The sequence below is a fragment of the Carlito syrichta genome, unplaced genomic scaffold (assembly GCF_000164805.1).
Source record: "Carlito syrichta isolate Samal-C Ts95f unplaced genomic scaffold, Tarsius_syrichta-2.0.1 Scaffold313421, whole genome shotgun sequence".
In the NCBI taxonomy this organism is placed as follows: Eukaryota; Metazoa; Chordata; class Mammalia; order Primates; family Tarsiidae; genus Carlito; species Carlito syrichta.
In genome coordinates, this window is record NW_007257517.1 from 215,044 (window position 1) to 235,743 (window position 20,700).

The following is a 20,700-nucleotide window of genomic DNA, read 5'->3' on the forward strand; positions in this document are numbered from 1 at the left end:
CTCATTTCTTCCCACACCCTAAAAGTAACAAAAATTAACAGAGGTAGTTCTACATGTTTCCTCCTCTATGACTATTTTAAAAGTAGGGCATAACTAAACAAAATATAGTTAAATCCTATATAAAGGTAAAAATCTCTTTACCCTTCTCAAATCTTTCTAGATGTATAAGCTATACAAAACATTTTTATATCTTTCAATAAACAGCAATCAGAATATATTATCTGAGCAGAAAGAAAGCAATCACAAGCATTCACCCAATGTGTCTACCCAAACATAGCCTAGAATTTGACTCAACTATATATTTTCTGACCTTATGATGAGCTGCATCCAAGATAAACTCTGCACGAATACCATTATTTTCTGGGCTTCGGTAATCAAACAATGAATTTGTAAGGTATGTCAACCCTTTTGTACTCAAATTTTCACCACAAATGAAGAAACAAGCTTCCTGAAAACCAATGCAAAACTTAGAAACAAGAAGAAAAATCATTAAGCTACTAAACAAAATAAATCATTGATTTCACGACACTCATTCACTAGTCAACAGAAATCACTAAAATGTGAGGTCCTACAAAAAGATAAGGAATAGTGTCTCCTTTTTCATTGACTATTCTGACAAAGAACATTTTAACAAGTCAAAAAGAAACTTCAAGCAGCTTTCATAAACAAAAAGGAAGAAATATTTATGAATTAGAAAGTAGGTGTTCATCAACAAGAGTTCATGCAAAATGAACATTTGTATTCCTAACCCCGAATATACCCCACATCTTTAAAATAAAAAATAAAAAAATTTTTAAAAAGAAAAAAAAAGAAAGTTGGTGGAACTATTGCTCAGGAGTTAACTGCTCCCAACTTTCTAAATTCCCCTGAGCTCTATAATTTCTTGCAAGGGAAATGGCGGAGGAAATAATAAACCTCCTCTTTCAAGCCAGAGATATATGTAGTATGACAGATTTTACATGGTTAAGCACTTCAATAAGCACTTCATTATCCCTTCATTCTATCCAAAAAGAAGGCGGAAAAGGAGATTTTTGACTTACCGGTTCACTTCTATTCATATTCTCTTCAAAATCTTTAACACCCATAATTCCTTTAAGGCACATGGCTCTGCAACCTACAAACCCGATCTGGCAATCAAAGAAAGGCTCTCCCATCATAAGAGCCTATAAGAAGAAAAGATACATTAGAACTAAGAACCTCAATTTAATAAAAGTGTTAGAGGCTTTTCTTGTAGAATTTTTAAATCAGTTAAACATCTTTAGAATTAGGGCCTTTCCAAATTTTTTTTTTTTACCATAAATTCTATTAAAATAACAAACATCTTACTTGTCTTTGTACCTCAAGCATACACTTCATGAACATTAATATGCACATACAAATCTACTCATACCAGCTTACACAAATTAAACGAAAAATTTTTTTAAATTAATATACATTATAGTAAACTCTTTCTTAAAGAAATAATTATTTCAATCAATACCACTATTAAAATAGAAATATAAAACTATAAACATAATTTAAAATATACTACTTATGATTAAAACATGTATTTATAAAATATTAACTTAAAGAACCAAAGATTTTAAGCATATATGTTCAATGTTGAAAGATTACCTCAACCGTAGTACCTTCTTGTTCCCAACACAATACTTCTTTAGATTTTACTTTCTGTGGGCTGTAATAACTACTCTCAGCTTGCATTTCTGTGAGCTAACAAATAAGAATATTAAGTAAATCAAAAATAGAATTAAATGGCAATAAGCTGTCATTATTATTGATGAAAACAAGGCCAATTTTAAGATTCAGGAAATTTAATTATTAAGCAGGAAAACAGGTGCAACAAAAACAGCTGTGACAGATTATCCATGATATGAAGGTTGAATTATGCTAGTCTAAACTTATATATAGAATTTAAATACCACTTTCTAACTCTTTAATATTGCTTTAAAAAGGGAACACTACATACAATAACTGTCCCATAATCATAAAAAGTTCATATATTCTGCCAAAAATTTACATATATTATAACTTCAATTCATTTTACATTCACTAATATATTCAACAACATTTCGCTTAAATTGTTTTCAAGACTTCTCACTATTTCTAATAAAAAAGAAAACTGTGAAGACATGCAAACAGATTTAACAAAACTCTAATTCCTATGAGGGAGGTAGAATCAAGGGTATGTATTTTCAAAGTAGTCTCTTATTAAATCTCATAGACTCATTCAGTCAGGAAATAAATACTTACTGATTGCCACCTACATGACAAGTACAGGTATACCTCATTTTACTGCTCTTAGCTTTACTGCACTTCGCAAATACTGTATTTTTTATAAAATGAAGGTTTGTGGCAAATTTACATCAAGCAAGTCTATCAGTGCCATTTCCCAACAGCATGTCCTCACTTCCTGTCTTGTTATATTTTGGTAATTCTCCAAATATTTCCATTTTTTTTGTTGTTATGATTATATCTGTTATGGTAATCTGTGATCAATGATCCTTGATGTTACTATTATAATTATTTTCGGATGCCATGGATATGCCCATATAAGATGGAGAACTTAATTGGTAAATGTTATACATGTTCAGACTGTTCCACTGTCTGGCTATTCCCAATCTCAATCCCTTTTCCTCCCTATTCCCTGAGACAAAACAATATTGAAATTAGGTCAAGTAATGCTACAATGGCCTAAGTGTTCAAGTAAAAGGAAAACTTCTCATCTCTCATTTTAAATCAAAAACCAGAAATTATTAATCTAAGTGAAAAAGACATGTCAAAAGCTGAGATAGGCCAAAGCTAGGCCTCTTGCACCAAACAGCTGACCCAGTTGTGAATGTAAAAGAAAAGTTACTGGAAATTTAAAATGCTACTCCAGGCCAAAAGCAGTGGCTCATGCCTGTAACATCATCACTTTGGGAAGCTAAGGGGGGAGGACCACTTGAGGCCAGGAGTTGGAGATCAGCCTGGGCAACACAGTAAGATCCCCCTCGTCTCTACTGAAGGGGAAGGGAGGGGAAGGAAGAGGAGGGGAGGGGGGAGTGGAGAGGAAGGGAGAGGAAGGGAAAAATAAAATAAAGAAGGGAAGGAGGGAAGGAGGGAGGGATTGAACACAGGAATGATAGAAAGTGAAACAGGCTTATTGCTGATATGGAGAAAGCTTGAGTGGTCTGGATAGAAGATCAAACAAGGCACAACATTCCTTTAAGATGAAGCCCTAATCCAGAGCAAGGACCTAACTCTCTTCTATTATATAAAGGCTGAGAGAGTTAAGAAAGTCGCAGAAGAAAAGTTTGAAGCTAGCAGAGTTTGGTTCATGAGGTTTAAGAGAAGTTGTTGCCGGGTTCGGTGGCTCAGCCTGTAATCCCGCGCCTTGGGGATGCTGAGGTGAGTGGATTGCCGGAGCCCACGGGTTGGAGACCCGCCAGGCAACTTGGCGAGACTTCATCTCTACAATAAATCAAAAAATCAGTCGGACGTGGTAGCACGTGCCTGTAATTCCGGCTACTCAGAAGGCTGAGGCGGAAGGATCACCGAAGCCCAGCAGGTAGAGGTCGAGACTGCAGTAGATGGGAAAGGCCACTGCACTCCAATCTGGGCGAGAGAGTGAAACTCCAACTCAAAAAAAAAAAAAAAAAGTAACTGTACTGATCCAGCAATTCCCCTATTGGGAATATACCTGAGGAACTCGAATTATTCTATGAAAAGATACCTGCACACGTGTCTGTTGCAGCTCTATTCACAAAGCAAAACATGGAACCAACCACGTTGCCCATCGAAGCTGTACTGAATTTAAAAAACGTGGTACATTTACACAATGGAATATTATGCAGTCATAAAGAAGGACAAATATACGGACTTTGTAGCAAATTGGATGGATTTCGAGTGTATCATACTCAGTGATTTATCACAGAAACAAAGACCTGAGTTCCATATGTTCTCACTCATAAGGTGAACTTGAACAATTATAATGCTATAAGAAAGCAATTGGCAGTAGTGGAAAAGTGGGGGGGGGGGGAACAGGTGGGACTGGCAGTTGAGGGAAACTGCTAGGGGAGGAGAGGCATACCTCATAAACAAGGGTACCTGCATGATCTATGTTTGTATACCTAACCCTGAATTGTACTCCACATCTTTATAATAAATAAATAAATTTTTTAAAAGAAAGAAAGTAATTATACTAAACAACAGATTTTCACTATAGGCAAAACAGCCTTCTTTTGGGAGGAGATGCCATCAGTTAGAGAGAAGTCAATGACTGGCTTCAAAGTTTCAAAGGACAGGCTGACACTCCTGTTAATTTAGTTGATGACTCCAAGTTGAAGATAATGCTCCTTTATCATTCTGAAAACCATAGGGTCCTTAAGAATTATGCTAAATCAGAGTGATTTATAAATGTGCTCTATAAAAGAAACAACAAAGCCTGAATGACAGTGCATCTATTTACAGTATAATTTACTAAATATTTTAAGCCATTTAAGACTTATTGTTCAGAAAAAAAGGATCCCTCTCAAAATATTACTGCTCATTGAAAATGTACTTGATTGTGCAAGAGCTCTGATGGAGATATACAAGGAGATGTTGTTTTCATGCCAGCTAATATAATATAACCATTCTGCAGTCCATGGATCAAGGAGTAATTTTGGCCTTCAAGTCTCATTATTCAAAACATAGGTTTTGTAATGCTACAGCCGCCATAATAGTGATTCTTCTGATGGATCTGGGAAAAGTAAATCAGAAATTTTCTGGAAAGGAGTCACCATTCCAGATGCCATTAACAACACTCATGATTCATGGGAGGAGGTAAAAATATCCATGCTAACTTCACTGAGTTTTGGAAGAATTTCATTCCAGTCCTCATGGATGACTTTGAAAGGTTGTGTTCAGTAGAGGAAGTAACTGCAGAAGTGGTGGAAACAGCATGATAACTAAAGTTAGAAATGGAACCTGAAGATGTACATGAATCACTGCAATCTCATGATAAACCATGAAAGGATAATGAGCTGCTTATTATGCATGAGCAAAAAATATGGCTTCTTGAAATGGAAACTACTCCTGGGAAAGATGCTGGGAACACTGTTGAAATGACAAGAAAGAATTCAGAATATTCCATAATCTTAATGGATAAAGCAGCAGCAGGGTTTAAGAAGACTGACTCCAGTTTCGATAGAAGTTCTTCTGGGGATAAAATGCTATCAAATAGCTTCTCATGCTACAGAAAACTTTCATGAAAGGAAGAGCAAACTGATGCAGCAACTTCATTGATGGCTTACTTTCAGAAATTGCCATAGTCACCCCAACCTTTAGCAATCACCACACATCAGCAGCCATCAACATCAAGGCAAGACTCGTTCAGCAAAAAGATTATACCTCACTGAAGGTTCAGATGTTCACTAGCATTTTTTAGCAGTAAAGAGCCTTTTAATACAGTATATACGTTGGGATTTTTTTCTTACATGTTATTACACACTTTATAAACTATAGTATAGTACAAATATGGCTTTTTTATGCACTGGGAAAACCAAAAAATTTGTGTGACTGGCTTTATCACACGATTTATTTTATTGCAGTGGTCTGGAACTGAACCTGTAATATCTTTGAAGTATGCCTGAACTAATCTAGATGCTGACAAAAGAAAATACTCTTGCTCCCTGAAATCTTAAATGTATTATGTGTTTCAAAAAAATAAATAATTCAAATTTTTTTGGTCTTAAGTTATTTTTAAAAGGTAGTATTCTAAATGCAATATGATATCCTGGTTTGAAAAAAGATACAAAATTAAATTAAAGTTTAAAATTTCACAGTAATACATTAGTTTTGAAATGACCTCTTAGTTTTGACAAATATACTGTAATAACATAACAAAGAGGAAACTGCTTAGGAACTATACTCTCTGAAACTTCTGTAATTCTAAAATTATTTCAAGATAAAAAGGTTACTTTTCTACAAAGATATTCTGCCCGTGTTTGTCAAAGCTTTAGTTACCCTTACTCTTGAGATAGATATATTCTTCAAATCTAAATGCAAGTCAAAGTTCATATTTTTAAAAAACAATATTTAACTTAGGCTACATAACAGTTACTGAACTAAACAGTTATATTTTTAAGTACAACATCGTCTTCATATTGTGTATCAATTGTTCTCATTTTTTATAATAACATTTTTGCATATTTTTAGTGTAATATAGGCTCCTATTCCTAGGATGTTTCTAGTAATGGTGTATATAATGTAGCTGTTTTAAAGCACAATTCTGTAATATAAAATGTTTAAAAGGAAAGTTGATTTTTTAAACTTGATCATCCTTCAGCTAGCTATAATTATTGTAGGAAAAAACCAATTAATTGATTAAAATGACTCAAATATTACAAGAACAATTTTAAGTATTATTAGAAAAATTAAACATTCAATTTGGCATTATTTTTGGTAGACCAATATCAACTGTTCAAAATGCTAATGTAGAAACTTGACCTTATTTTCTGACCAAAAAATTAGACACAATTAATTCCATCCATTTTTCAAATCCAAGCTGAACAATAAATTTTAATGCTAGCCTCCTAAATATTAACATATTTCCCCTACATAAAATTTTGAGAAACATAAATGTCCTAAAATTCTAAAAAGATACATTGACTAATGATAAATACTGCCCAAAAAGTCTATAAAACTTTTGTACATAAATACATATTCTGACTGACTCCATTAAATACAATTCTTCTCATAAATTAATAGAAACATACCAGAATAATTTAAAATTCATAAGTACATAAGTAAAAATCACCAGAAAGGATAATACCCAACTAGTAATCCTTAACTTTTCTCACAAGCTTATATTAAAAATAAATAGTTTATTCTGATCATCTACAACTGACAATATATCTAACAATAGTTGGCAACAGTTGGATTTTCATATTTTTAAATATTTTATTGTTTTATCATGTTGTAATATTGAAAATTGATCCACATCTTTTTAATTTAATCAGTGAATTAAATTACAAACATGATTTCAGTAGAAAAATTCAGAATAAATAATGGTGTTAAAACAGCACAGCTAATATACACATTTTTATCATTTTTGCCCAAATTTTAAAACAATCAAGCTGTGACATAAACTTCTGTTGAAACATATTCTCTATAGTTCCCTATAGTTTTTCAGCTTCTGTCATGTTAGAAAATACTGAATATTAATTAGTTAAGTCTTTAAAGAATATTTATATTAAAGTATAATTTGCTATCTGCTATAGTTATAAATCGTATACCTTTATTACTAAGTGAAAATTATTTCAAGCAGTTAAACAATCCAAATAAATTAAAAACCATGCGAGCAGAAACTTGAAAAGATCCTCTTTATTTCATTCATGTCTCACAATAAAAGATACCAGGATATACTGCCTATTTGACCTTCAAAACACATCCAAAAATCAATCACTTTCACTACTTCCTCTTACTACCACGCTACTCCAAGTCATTATAGTATCTTGCTTGAAAACTGCAGTCCTATTTATCTGATTTCCCTACTTCTGCTTTTGCACCCCTATAATCTACTTTCATTACAGCCAACAGGGTACTCCAGTTTAAAATGTAACCCAGGTCATCTAATTATTGCTAAAAATTATCCAAAAATATCCTATCTTACTCAGAATAAAAGACAAAGTACCAAAAATATTCTATACAGTTTTACAACTTATGAACTGCACCAAACCCCATTTCCTCTGTGATTTGATTTCATGCTACATTCACATTAGCCCATGGTCCTCCAGCCCCACTGGCTTCCTTGATGTTCCTTATACTTTTGGGGCCTTTACATTTGGTATTACTGAAATGCTCGTTTCCACATATCTGTAAGGTGCCTTCTTTCACAGGTCATTGCTTAATATCCCCTTCACAATAAGGCTTCCTCTGATCAACCAATTTTAAATTACATAATTTCACCTCTAGTGGAAGCACTCAACATTCCTCTTCCCATCTGATTTTTCTACATAATCTTTATTCTCAGTGGACATACTACATATCTTATTCATAATATCAGTTTAAGTTCTAAGAAGCAGGGGTTTCTATCTGTTCACTCTGGTATCTCTAGAGACAAAACCATGCCTGGACCACAGCTCGTAGTAAAAATATTTGTTGAATGAATTAAGATACTCTTCAGGGGTACTCCGTATATGGCAACAGCATATAAAAATCCAGGGAAAAAAATAACTCAAAATTCGGTTGGGTTATATTTGAGAAGAAGAGAAGGCAAAATATGATCAAAGAAGAACAAATAGGGTGATCAAAGGTGCTAGTAATTCTAGTTTAAATATAAATATAAATATATATAAATTCTAGTTTAAATATAAATATAAAAATTTATATTTTATGTATTACATAAATTTTTATATAAAAAAGAATATATTTTATATGCATTATTTTAATGGAGACAGTGGTCAAAGTATGTTAAATTCTGTTGAAAAATGGTTAAAAGAGGAGCTAGATAAGAAATTATTCTTAAAGAATGAAAGAGAGGTAAGAAAAGAGACAAATTGTACATAAACAATCCTACAGTAGTTTGCAGGAGTACATCAAGGGAGATCACTGATGTGCCTTTCTTTTTTAAGGAAAATATTAAGCATGTTAGCATGCAAACTGAATGATTCAGTAAGTAAAAGAAAACAATATCCATGAAGCTGATAAAAAGAAATGTGGAGAAGGCCTAAGAAGATAAAAAGGGACAAAAATGCAAAGGTTTCAGATGAAGGACACATGTAATTTTATTAAGTAAGAATTGTTGGACTCTATCTTATATCTATTGAGTACAAAACAAATTTTAGTTAAGCTGGAATCTTACTAACAATCAAAATTTAAGCGTTAAAATTGACAGAGATATGAAGAGCAAGAGAAAAGAAACTTACTTTGAAAGTCACAGTAGCCTTTGTGCAGTAAAATCCTATAGAAATAGTAGGATCCTTCAAAGTCTGGGCTTTTTGCTGATGCGTGATTGATGTAGAATCATTCCCAAGGTAGTCTTCCTCACCATCATCATAATTCACAATTGCAGGCACAAATGACCAGGCCCAAGAAACCCATCCCTGTGACTGCTCATCATCTTGCTGTGAATACAACTCTTGGCCTTTATACTGAGCAGGGTACTGCATATCTACTCTTGTTTCATCTTCGGCACCTATTAATTAAAATAATTTTAAATAAATCAAGAGTATTCAATTGAAAGAAAAATTAAAAACAGACATTCTTTAAAAATTTTCCTCCCATATCCTTCTGTCTAATATAAGATAGAAACAAATCATACAAATTAGTTATTATTTGAAACCAATAATTCAGCATTATCATTCACCAATTTCTGTAAGTTGTACTGTGTCAATCTCCTTTAAAAGGTTAGAATTGATGTTATGCAGAGAATAGTTTATCAACTACACATAATTTTAAATGTATTCAATAAACACACAGAATAAATTAATTATTTAACATCACTATTTAATTTTTTAAACCAACAAAAAAAACTACCTCTCAAAAATAAGGCTAATGTGTTGAAAAACTGACCTTTCTCAGAAATATAATACCAGAAAGGACGCAAGAAAAGTTCTTGAATTCCTGACGCATCCAATGGAGAGAAAATAAATGCTTCTAGGCAAAATGCAAATGGCAAATGCTTCTAGGCAAAATGCAATCTCAAGAAAAAGAAATATCCCAAAGAATGAAAGGAAATGTGACAATGAGATAACTTACACATGTATTAGTTAAGAAAACTAACAGTAAAAAATAAAAATAATTTTAAAAAGGAAAATAATATTGTTGAGACCTTTTTCTTTTTCTTGTTTTTTGAGTGGGAGTCTCACTCCGTCACCCAGGCTGGAGTGCAGTGGCAGACGCATGGCCACCCCAGCGTCGACCTGCTGAACTCAGGCGATCCTTCTGCCTCAGCGTTCTGAGTAGCCGAAGTGCTACCACGCCCAACTAATTTTTTAATGTAAAAATGAGGTCTTGCTAAGTTGCCCAGGCTGTTCACAAACCCGTGAGCTCAAGCAATCCCCTCACCTCAGCCTCCCAAAGTGCTGGGATTACAGGCTTAAGCCACTGGGGCCTTTTTCTTACTAGTGGGTAAGATATGTTGGTATTTTTTTCTTTTCTATAGATGAAAAATGTTATAGCTATTTCATTTAGTTGTGACTGGGCAAACTAAAGATTTAGTTAATTTATTCCACCTTTGTAAAACAAACTCCATCAAAGTCCCTTAATATTATTCTAGTAATACAAACAAAAAGGTATATCATGATGGAAATTTAGAAAGAAAAAAATTACTTTCTAAAAAATTCATAGGATAAGCAGTCTCCACCAGATTCAAGCATATCTACTCTCTATTGATAAATCTATAAATACACATACTCCTTTAAATCTTTAAATACTATCTTTCCAGGTTTTCTGTTAAGACAACCTTCATAACTTTTCAAACTCTTGTAGCAGGAGATCACTGGAATATCCTACATTTGCAAGTTATGACCACTTACCTTCTTTCATCTGGGAAGAAAAAGGTTTGATAAGCATTAACTAGAATAACTATAATATAGTATCATTGTACTTCAAAATAAGTTAAAGTTACAAATCCAGACAATGCTTTACATAATCTTTATATCTTTTTATTCACCATAAATAGATAAATATATAAATGTAAATTTATATAAGAGAATAAAGCCTGTTATTAATTGTCCCCAGTAAGATATCAAATTCAACATTATCACTATCATTTCTGTTATAAAACAAGCAATCACATCACTTCAACTCCAGACTTAATAATGACCAGGTTGAATTCACAGAGCTGGACTCTAAAACTCTCGTCTAACCCATTAAAACATGAGTAGTCAATACTTGAGCTTTTGAAGCAAACGAAAGAAACGTCACTAAGAAACATCTGAGAAACCAGTCATTATAATTTTTATCTAATACTGAAACATACAAGGAATTTTGATGAATGATGCTTCTGAAGTTCCAAATCTTTGCTCACTGACCTACAAAAAGAATAAATCAGGGCATGGAAAATTAAAAAAAGCATCTCCAGGATATCTAGTCAGAATTTCATAAAATACTCTTTTCCTTTGGAATAGTATATGTTAATCTAGGGTCTTGTAATAAAATTTAGGAATTCCATGAATTTCAATGGGAAAATGTATATACAGTATTAAGTATTTAACTAAAAAGTATCATTTTCCTAAAAAAAAGTATCATTCTCTTCATTATTAATGTAGGTAAAAAACCACATTTACATTATCAGCGAATCACAGATACAGTCATGCTCTGTGTAACAAGGTTTAAGTCAACAACAGACCACTTACGGTGGTTCCATAAGAACACAAGAAAGTTGAAAAATTCCTATCATCTAGTGATATTATAACCATCATAAGTAAAGTCATAGAGCAATGCACCACTCATGTATTTGTGGTGATGCTCATATAAACAAATCTGCTGCAGTTCTGAATCATTTGAAAGCACAGCACATACAAATATGTACAGTACATAATACTTGATAATTATAATAAATGACTATGTACTGGCTTATGTATTAATATTTACCCTACTATACCTTTATCATTTAATTTTAGAGTATACTACTTCTAATCTTTTTTTTTTAAGTTAACTGCAAAACATCCTCAAGTAGCTCCTTCAGGAGGTAGTCTAGAAAAAAGCATTGTTATCATAGGAGATGACAGTTCCTCGTGTGTTACTGCACCAGGAGACCATCCAATGGGATAAGATGTAGAGGTGGACAGTGATAACTGATGATCCTAACCCTGGGTAGGCCTAGACTAATGTGTGTGTTTGTGTCTTAGTTTTCAACAAAAAAGTGTAAAAAGCAAAAAAGTTAAAAGTTTAAAAATAGAGAAAAGCTTATAGATTAAGAATATAAAAAAGGAAAATATTTTTGTACAGGTATACAACATATTTGTGTTTTGAGCTAAGTGTTATGACAAAAAAGTCAAAAAGTTTTTAAAAATTCTATAAAGTAAAAGTTATCATAAGCTAAGGTTAATTTATTAATGAAGAAAAATATTTTTTTTATAAATTTAAGGTAGCCTAGGCATATAGTGTTTATAAAGTCTACAGCAGACCAGGTATAGTGGCTCATGACTATAATCCCAGCACTTTGGAAGGTTGAGGCAGGAGGATTGTTTGAGCCCAAGAGTTCAAGACCAGCCTAAGTATCCTATTGAGATCCTGTTTCTACAAAAACATCAAAAAATTAGCTGGGTGTGGTGGTACATGCCTATAGTCCCAGCTACTCGGGGGGCTGAGGCAGAAGGATTGTTTGAGCCTAGGAGTTTGAGGTAGGGTAAGCCATGATGTGCAACAGCTTAGGCAAAAAAGTAAGATCTTGACTCAAAAATAAATAGTCTACAGTAGTATAGCATTACATCCTAGGCCTTGACATTCACTCATCACTTACTCACTGACTCACACAAAGCAACTTCCAGTCTTACAAATCCATTCATGGTAAGTATACTATACAGGTATATCATATTTTATCTTTTATACCATATTTTTATTGTACTTTTTCTATGTTTAGATATATAAATACTTAGCATTGTGTTACAATTACCTACAGAATTCAGAACAGTAACATGTTGCAGCTGCACAGGTTTATAATCTATGAACAATAAGCTACACCATACAGCCTAGGTGTGTAGTAGGATATATCCATCTAGGTTTGTGTAAATACACTCTAAAACGTTCACAAAATGATGAAATCACCTAATGACTCATTTCTCAGGACATAAACCCATTGTTAAGCAACGTATGACTGTATATCATATAACAGTTGTGCACCTAACTCAAAATATTCACACTCATTACTACTTTGAAACTATGATAGCTATTAGACCTACCGCCGTATCTCTATATTTAATGTGTTAACAGAGAATCATATATATTACTACATTATCATTTCAATACAGTCATATTTCAATATAGTTTCTTTTCTAATCCAATATCTTTACTTTAAGCATTTAAAACATTCAGAGTTTTCATATTGCCAAGATGGAGTAAAAGAGAATTTACCCTCTAAAAGAAAGAAAGAGAGAGAGAGAGAATGAAAGAAAGAAAGAGCCGGGATCGGTAATCCCATGCTTTGGGAGGCTGAGGTGAGTGGATTGCCTGAGCTCACGGGTTCGAGACCCGCCTGGGCAACTTGGCGAGACCTCATCTTTACAATAAATCAAAAATCAGATGGGCGTGGTAGCGCATGCCTGTAGTTCCAGCTACTTGGAAGGCTGAGGCGGAAGGACTGCCGGAGCCCAGCAGGTCGAGGTTGCAGCGGCCGAGAGCGGCCACTGCACTCCAGTATGGGTGACAGAGTGAGACTCCAACTCAAAAAAAAAAAAAAGAAAAGAAAGAGAGAAAGACAGACAAGACAAAACATATGAAACAATGGTCTTCAGACACTGGATATCAGGCAATGAAGATCAATGACTTCTGATAGACAGGGAACAACAGAAATGAGCTCTGCAATTGGCCCAGCTTACTACTTGGACTGTATTTCTAAACGATGGCCAGCAAACAGGAAATCCAAGCAGAGTTCAACAGTCTCCCTTAGACGAGAAGACAGAGTTGAAAGATTGTCTAAGGAGACTAAGTTGGCTGGACTTTGCAGGGAAGAGCACTGAACAAGAAAGCTGCTCAGAGAGCCCTTGAGATTCGCAGAATCTTCCTTCAGTATACCTTCAGCTGAGTACTAATAGGCGCATGCATGTAAGGAAATTGTCTGAGGCCATTAAGAGAACCAGCAGAATGGAGCCAAGGGAACAACCCTCAGGACTCCTACAGGAATGGGAATCGTTTTTGCTTCCACCAACAAGGAAGAAAACTTTTCAATTCATAGGTCATCAGGTAGAATACTCCACAGAGTACTATGTTAGTAGTGATACAAAATTCTAAGCTAATGGCTGCTCTGATCCCATCTAACAAGCCTTAAAAGCAAGTCTCAAATGAACTAAATTGTTTCCAAGAAACTTAAAAACTTGGAACAGAAAAATATTTAGCACCCAAAAAGATAAAATTTACAATGTCTGACATCCAATTACAAATTATCAGGTATAAAAACAAGCAAAAACTAATAACCCATAACTAGGAAAAAAGAGTCAATCACTAGAAACAGATCCAGAAATGGCACAGATCATAACATTAGTAAAGAAGAAAATGAAAGAAGCCAAAAATATAAAATGCATATGTTAAAGAATACATACACAGGGTTAACGAGACATAAAACATATAATAAAAGACCTGAATTGAACTTCTAAAAATGAAAAATACAATATCTGAAATGAAATTGACAGTAGACGTGATTAACAGCAGATTAGACAAAGCAGTTTAGTGAACTAGAACAGAAATATAAACTATCCAAAAGGAAACTCACATAAAAATATGAATGGAGCATCAGAGAGCTCTGTCCACTATCAAGCAGCTTAAACATGTGTAATTGGAGTTCCCAATAAAGTAGAGAGGGGAACTGAAAACACTGTTTACAGAAACAACAGCCAGAATTGCTCCACATATGGATGAAAGCTATAAACCCACAAATAGAAAAACCTCAACGAACTTCAAGCAAAAGTAACATGAAGAAATTATACCAAACCATATAATAACCAAATCACTTGAAACCTGAGAAGAGGCCAGACATGGTGGCTCACGTCTGAAACCTAAAGCAATTTGGGAGGCAGAGGCAAGAGGACTGAGCCCAGCTCTCAAGACCAGGCTGGGCAACTTGGCAAGACCTCACCTCTACAATAAATCAAAAAATGAGGCAGGCATGGTGGCACACACCTGGAGTCCCAGCTACTTGGAAGGCTGAAGTGGAAGAACAGCCAGCAGATCGAGCCTGTGATAGCCACTGTACTCCAGCCTGGGCAACAGAGTTAAGACTCTGAATCAGAAAACAAAAAAACTCCAGAATGCAAGGCTGGGTATCGTGGCTCACACCTATAATCCCAGCACTTGGAAGGCTGAGGCAGGAGGATAGCTTGAGTCCAGGAATTTGAGACCAGCCTGCGCAAACATAGTGAGACTTCACCTCTACAATAAAATAAAAATAAGCCGGGCTCAGTGGCTCAGCCTGTAATCCCGTGCCTTTGGGAGGTTGAGGTGAGTGGATTGCCTGAGCCCACAGGTTCGAGACCCGCCTGGGCAGTGAGACCTCATCTCTACAATAAATCAAAAAATCAGCCGGGCGTGGTAGCGCACGCCTGTAGTTCCAGCTACTTGGAAGGCTGAGGCGGAAGGATTGCCGGAGCCCAGCAGGCGAGGCTGAGGTGGCCGGGAGCAGCCACTGCACTCCAGTCTGGGTGACAGAGTGAGATTCCACCTCAAAAATAAATAAATAAACAATAAAAAATAAACATAAAAAAATTATCTGAGCATGGTGATGCACACCTATAGTCCCAGCAACTTGGGAGGATTGAGACAGGAAGATCATGTAAGTCCAGGAGGTCAAGGATGTGGTAAGTCAAGATCACACCACTACATTCCATCCCAGGCAACACAGTGAAACCTTATCTCAAAAAAGCAAAACTCCAGAACTGTGTTCGGGAGGCAGGGGAATGGGTGGACAACTAGAAAGGTGTATAATGAACCTTCTCAGATGTTAATGATCTATATCTTGATGAGAGTTTTACATCACATAGGTATGAATTTTCCAAAAGTCATTAAATAGTGTACTTAAAATTTGTACATAACACTTTGTAAATTTAACCTTTGAAAAAGTAAAAAGAACCTATAAACATAAACTCTAGATAACAATATAAAGCTGAGGTATAGGGGTAAGGTGTGCTAATGTCTGTAACTTACTTTGAAATGCATCAAAAACATTGGTTGTGTTGATAGCGAAAGGGATGTTAGGTGAACCAATATGTGATGAAGTAAATATAACAGAATATTAATAGTAGAATCCAGACGATATGTGAGTATTCACTTTACAACTCTTTCAATTTTTCTACATGTTTGAAATTTGTCAAATTGGAAAAAAATGAACTGAGCATATTCTTTGTGCTAGGTTTTGCTGTAGGTATAAGGCACTGTTCCTGAATAGTTCAGTATCTAACAAAAATTCAATGTCTAGTATGAAATAAAGGTATGTTTTATACATACTCTTATTGAGTGTTGTTCCCTATGCTTTTTATTAAGGCAGTTAAGTTTTTTTTAAAGACATAAAATTTAAATAGCATAAAATTCACCCCTTTACAAGTGTACAAGACAGGGTTTTAATATAATCGTAATTTGCAATTTGTTTTCTCTCCTCCCTGCAGTCCCTGGTTACTAACCTCCTTCCTTCTAAACATTTCAAAAGGAATCATAGAATATGCATTCCTTTTTGACTGGCTGCTTTCACTTAAGATAATGCTTTCAAAGTTTATCCATGTTGTAACATGAATCAGTATTTCACTCCTTTGTATAGTTGAATACTATTCCAATGTATGGGTATACCATAATTTAAAAATTCATTCAAAAGCTGATAAACATTTGGATTGTTTCCAGTTTTTGCATTTATAAATAATATTGACAGGAACATTCCTATACAAGGATTTATGTGGACATATATTATCAATCCTCTTGGTACATACCTAGGAGTAAAATTTCTGGGTCATAATGTTAACTCTATATGCAACTTTTTTAAGGACTGCCAGATTGTTTTCTAAAGTAGCTATACTATTTTATTTATTCCCAATGATGATATATGAGCTCTAATTTTTACACATTCTCATCAACATGAGTTATTATGCTTCTTTTTTATTATAGTCATCCCAATGGCTGTGCACTGGTATCTCATTAAGATTTTGATTAGCATTACTTTCTTGACTAATGATGCTGAGAATCTTTTCATGTGTTTGTTGGCCATCTGCTATTTGTCCTTTTTTTTAATTTTTTTAGTAGCGGTCTCACTCTGTTGCCTAGAGTGCAGTAGCATGATCATGACCAACCTCAATCTCCAGGACTCTAAGGATCCTTCCACCTCAGCATCCCAAGCAGCTGAGACCACAGACACAAACCACAACACCTGTAGTGTCGTGATTTTTTTAGAGATGAGGTCTCACTATGTTGTCCAGGTTGATCTTGAACTAGCTCAAGCAAACCCCCTGCCTAGGTCTTCTAGAGAGCTGGAATTACAAGAGTGAACCACAGTGCCCAGTCTATTTGTCCATTTTTAAATTGGGTTATTTGTTCCTAACTTTTAAATTCCCTTCTCTTATCTATGAAGATTAAAAATCATCTTAAAGTTTTCTGACTCTCAGGCCCAATACCAAGTCAAAGTCAATCACTCCTTTCATCTTTCTACCTCAGACCATTCACACCTCTACTTATCAAACTTTCTACCATTCTATCATTCATCATACTTAACTGTTCACACGTCAGTCTGTCCCATTTTGCCTTGAGATTCTAAAGGGAATCTTAAAGAGAATACATCACATTGATCTCTGTATTTTTTTACATTACATATCCTTCAATGAAGCATACATTACTTAATAATTAATAGTCTAAAATAACTCAATTTAATTCTTAGTGAACCTTTGCAGAACAATTACCAATACTATAATTTACTAGGAAATCTTGAGGTTGTACTGCTTTAACTTTCATACCTCAAGTTTTATAAAATGTACATTCTGAAAATTTATACCTATTAGAAATACAAAAGTTATTTTCAGCATGTTGGAAAAAAATCAGAACAGAATCCAACATGTAGATAAAATTAATAAGACCAATAGCATTTTAAAGTTTTGTTTTTATAAAGTTTTTGTTATACTTACCTGTAATATTTCCTAACACATCGTTATTGTGACAGGTAGGGTCCTCTATTTCTCCATCTTTAAAACTGCCTATTTCTCCATAATAAAGAGCAATCCCAAGTTGCATTATACGAATAAACATGGGCAACTGTTGATCTGTGATAGAAAGTTTCAAACTCTCCACTAAAGTATGAATCTGTATTTTGAAAAAGACAAAAATATCAATAAAAAGAGTTGATTTAAAGGGAGTGGCATTTAAGTAAAAAAAAAAAAAAAGTCAGTCTTAAAATGAGACATCATAAAAGAAACACTCAAACATTTCTAATATTTACGCCAAAATAAAATTTACTCTAAAGTCTTAGTAATTAAATAAATTTTGCTATGATGATCAATAAACTTTACACAGAAACTACATATAAGCCTAATGATATAGATACAAATACAATAAAGAGAAGATATATGAAGATTAATATTCAAGATAATTATTCCATAAGAAAAGTTATATAACCAAATACCTATTTTATAACATTAAGAGTATGATAGTACCACCCTCCAAAACAGAAAGATTTCTGTCAAAACCAAGAATAATAAAAATTTTATGATGTCACTTTAGTAAAACTTTTAAAGTTTTTTATTAACCAAAAAGAATGCATATATATCCTAAAACCATATGTTAAGTGGGGAAAAGACTAGTAACTATAAAAATATAATAAATTTTTTATCAAATATGAAAAACCAAGTGAAATGTAAGTTCAAATAAGTTTTTCAGACAAATTTTAATAAGGTGTAAATTACATAAGATTTGTTCAAGTGACAAAATAAATCAATTATAACAAATACAAGACAATAATTACTAGCAAATAGAATACCTAGCAATCGGAGTTTTCCTTCAATGAAGAGATATCAATGAAATATAAACACAGTTTCAGTGTAATAGTTTACTGCTGTTATATAAACATGGGATAAAACCAATTAAGCCATAAAGGCAAGTCTCTTAGAAGGTTTACTTTGACTAACATATCTGAGTATCTATGAAACATAAAAAAGAAGTAAAGGTAATCATCATATTTTTATGATGAGTACAACACAAAAAAAATTATACTTGAAGAGGCAGAAAGTTGTATGAGATGAGTATAAAATATCCTATTGTCAACTTGAACACAAATATTTGAAGTATAAACTAAATATCATATGCTAAATAAACCATGAAAAGGAAGAAAGGATGAGGAGTGAGCAGAGGAATATGCAGGCCTATAAGGTGTTATTTTAAATACTGGATTGTACCAATAGCACTAGAGATAAAATCAGCAAAACCAATAATAAAGAATCTGTCATATATATGCATTAAAAACTCTTTAAAATCAGTTAAAAATAATTAATCCTTAATAGAAAAATGGATAAAGAACTGAAATGGATCATTCAAAGAATAAACAAACAGCCAGTAAATGTATTTTCAAAAACCTAATTTCACTTTAAAATGTCAATTGAACTATATATTATTTATTATTCAACAATTTGACAGTTTCTAGAATATACTGAAGGATACCAACAGTGTAAAATAGGCACTTCCCTTAATGTTCATGGAAGTAGACCCTGGTTAAACCTTTCTAGGGAAAAAAATGGTAATATGAATCATAGGCCTTAAAAAATTTAAACCCGTTAATAAGATAATTTGTAATTATACAGATCTTTCCTAAGGAATTCATCAAAAATATGGCCAAAGATTTATGTGCAGAATTTCATTCCTCTGAAAAACTGCAAAAAACTTCCAAAAATAGGAGAAATGTTAAATATAAATAAATCATGCACCCATATGATCTATATCTCATAAATGTCATAATCTTTTCTTTTTTTTTTTTGAGTTGGAGTCTCACTCTGTCGCCCAGACTGGAATGCAGTGGCCGCTCCCGGCCACCGCAGCCTCAACCTGCTGGGCTCCGGCGATCCTTCCGCCTCAGCCTTCCGAGTAGCCGGAATTACTGGCATGTGCTACCACGCCCGGCTGATTTTTTAATTTATTGTAGAGATGAGGTCTCACTGCCCAGGCGGGTCTCGAACTCGCGGGCTCAGGCAATCCACTCACCTCAGCCTCCCAAAGCACGGGATTACAGACTGAGCCACCAAGCCCGGCTAGGACATGTTTGTTTCATTTAAAAAAAAAAGCAGAAAATTATAAAAAGGTTAATCAAAATATAAATAAATAAATTCAAGCGTCACTTAAACGAACATATGTGAAAAGCTGAAAAATAATTAGGGGCCGGGCTCGGTGGCTCAGCCTTTAATCCCAGCACTCTGGGAGGCCAAGGTGAGTGGACTGCCTGAGCCCACGGGTTCAAGACCAGCCTGGGCAACTTGGCAAGACCTCATCTCTACAATAAAATAAAATAAAAATAATTAGCCAGGAATGCCTGTAGTATTGGCTACCTGGAAGGCTGAGGTGGAAAAATTGCCGGAGTCCAGCAGGTCGACACTGAGGTGGCTGTGAGCATGCCACTGCACTCCAGTCAGGGCAATTGAGTGAGACTTCAACTCAAATAAACAAACAAATAAATAAATAATAACAATAATAATAATTAGGGTATCTGGAACATTTTGGGAAACCTCAGTCTTTGAGGTGATCAATTAAGTCAAACACATTTCCAGCCAGGCACAATGGCTCATGCATGTAATCTCAGCAATTTGGAAGGTCAAAATGGGAGGATTACTTAAACCCAGAAGATTGAGACCTGCATGAACAACACAGCGAGACCTCATCTCTATTAAAAAAAAAAAAAAAATCAACAAATTAACCTGGCATGCCCCAGCTACTTAGGAAACTGAGGAGGTTAGATTCCTTTAGCCCAGGAGTCTAAGACTGTAGTGAGCCATGATCACATGCCACTTTACTGCTGTCTGGGCAACAGAGTGAGACACTGGCTCAAAATGTATGACTGGGAGTTGGAAG

The 20,700-nt window shown here is 34.2% G+C and overlaps 1 protein-coding gene across 1 annotated transcript in view; it reads right to left on the minus strand.

Annotated features, from left to right (window-relative positions):
- LOC103272976 (vacuolar protein sorting-associated protein 13B-like) overlaps positions 1 to 20,700 on the minus strand; it is a 173,966-nt gene that overhangs the window by 137,229 nt on the left and 16,037 nt on the right. The window contains exons 4-8 of the mRNA XM_021718764.1: positions 17,778 to 17,952; positions 8,889 to 9,157; positions 1,615 to 1,710; positions 1,041 to 1,163; positions 311 to 448 (exon numbers count right to left, since the gene is read on the minus strand). Coding sequence (XP_021574439.1) covers positions 311 to 448; positions 1,041 to 1,163; positions 1,615 to 1,710; positions 8,889 to 9,157; positions 17,778 to 17,952 — 801 coding nt within the window. The remainder of the gene's footprint in view (positions 1 to 310; positions 449 to 1,040; positions 1,164 to 1,614; positions 1,711 to 8,888; positions 9,158 to 17,777; positions 17,953 to 20,700) is intronic.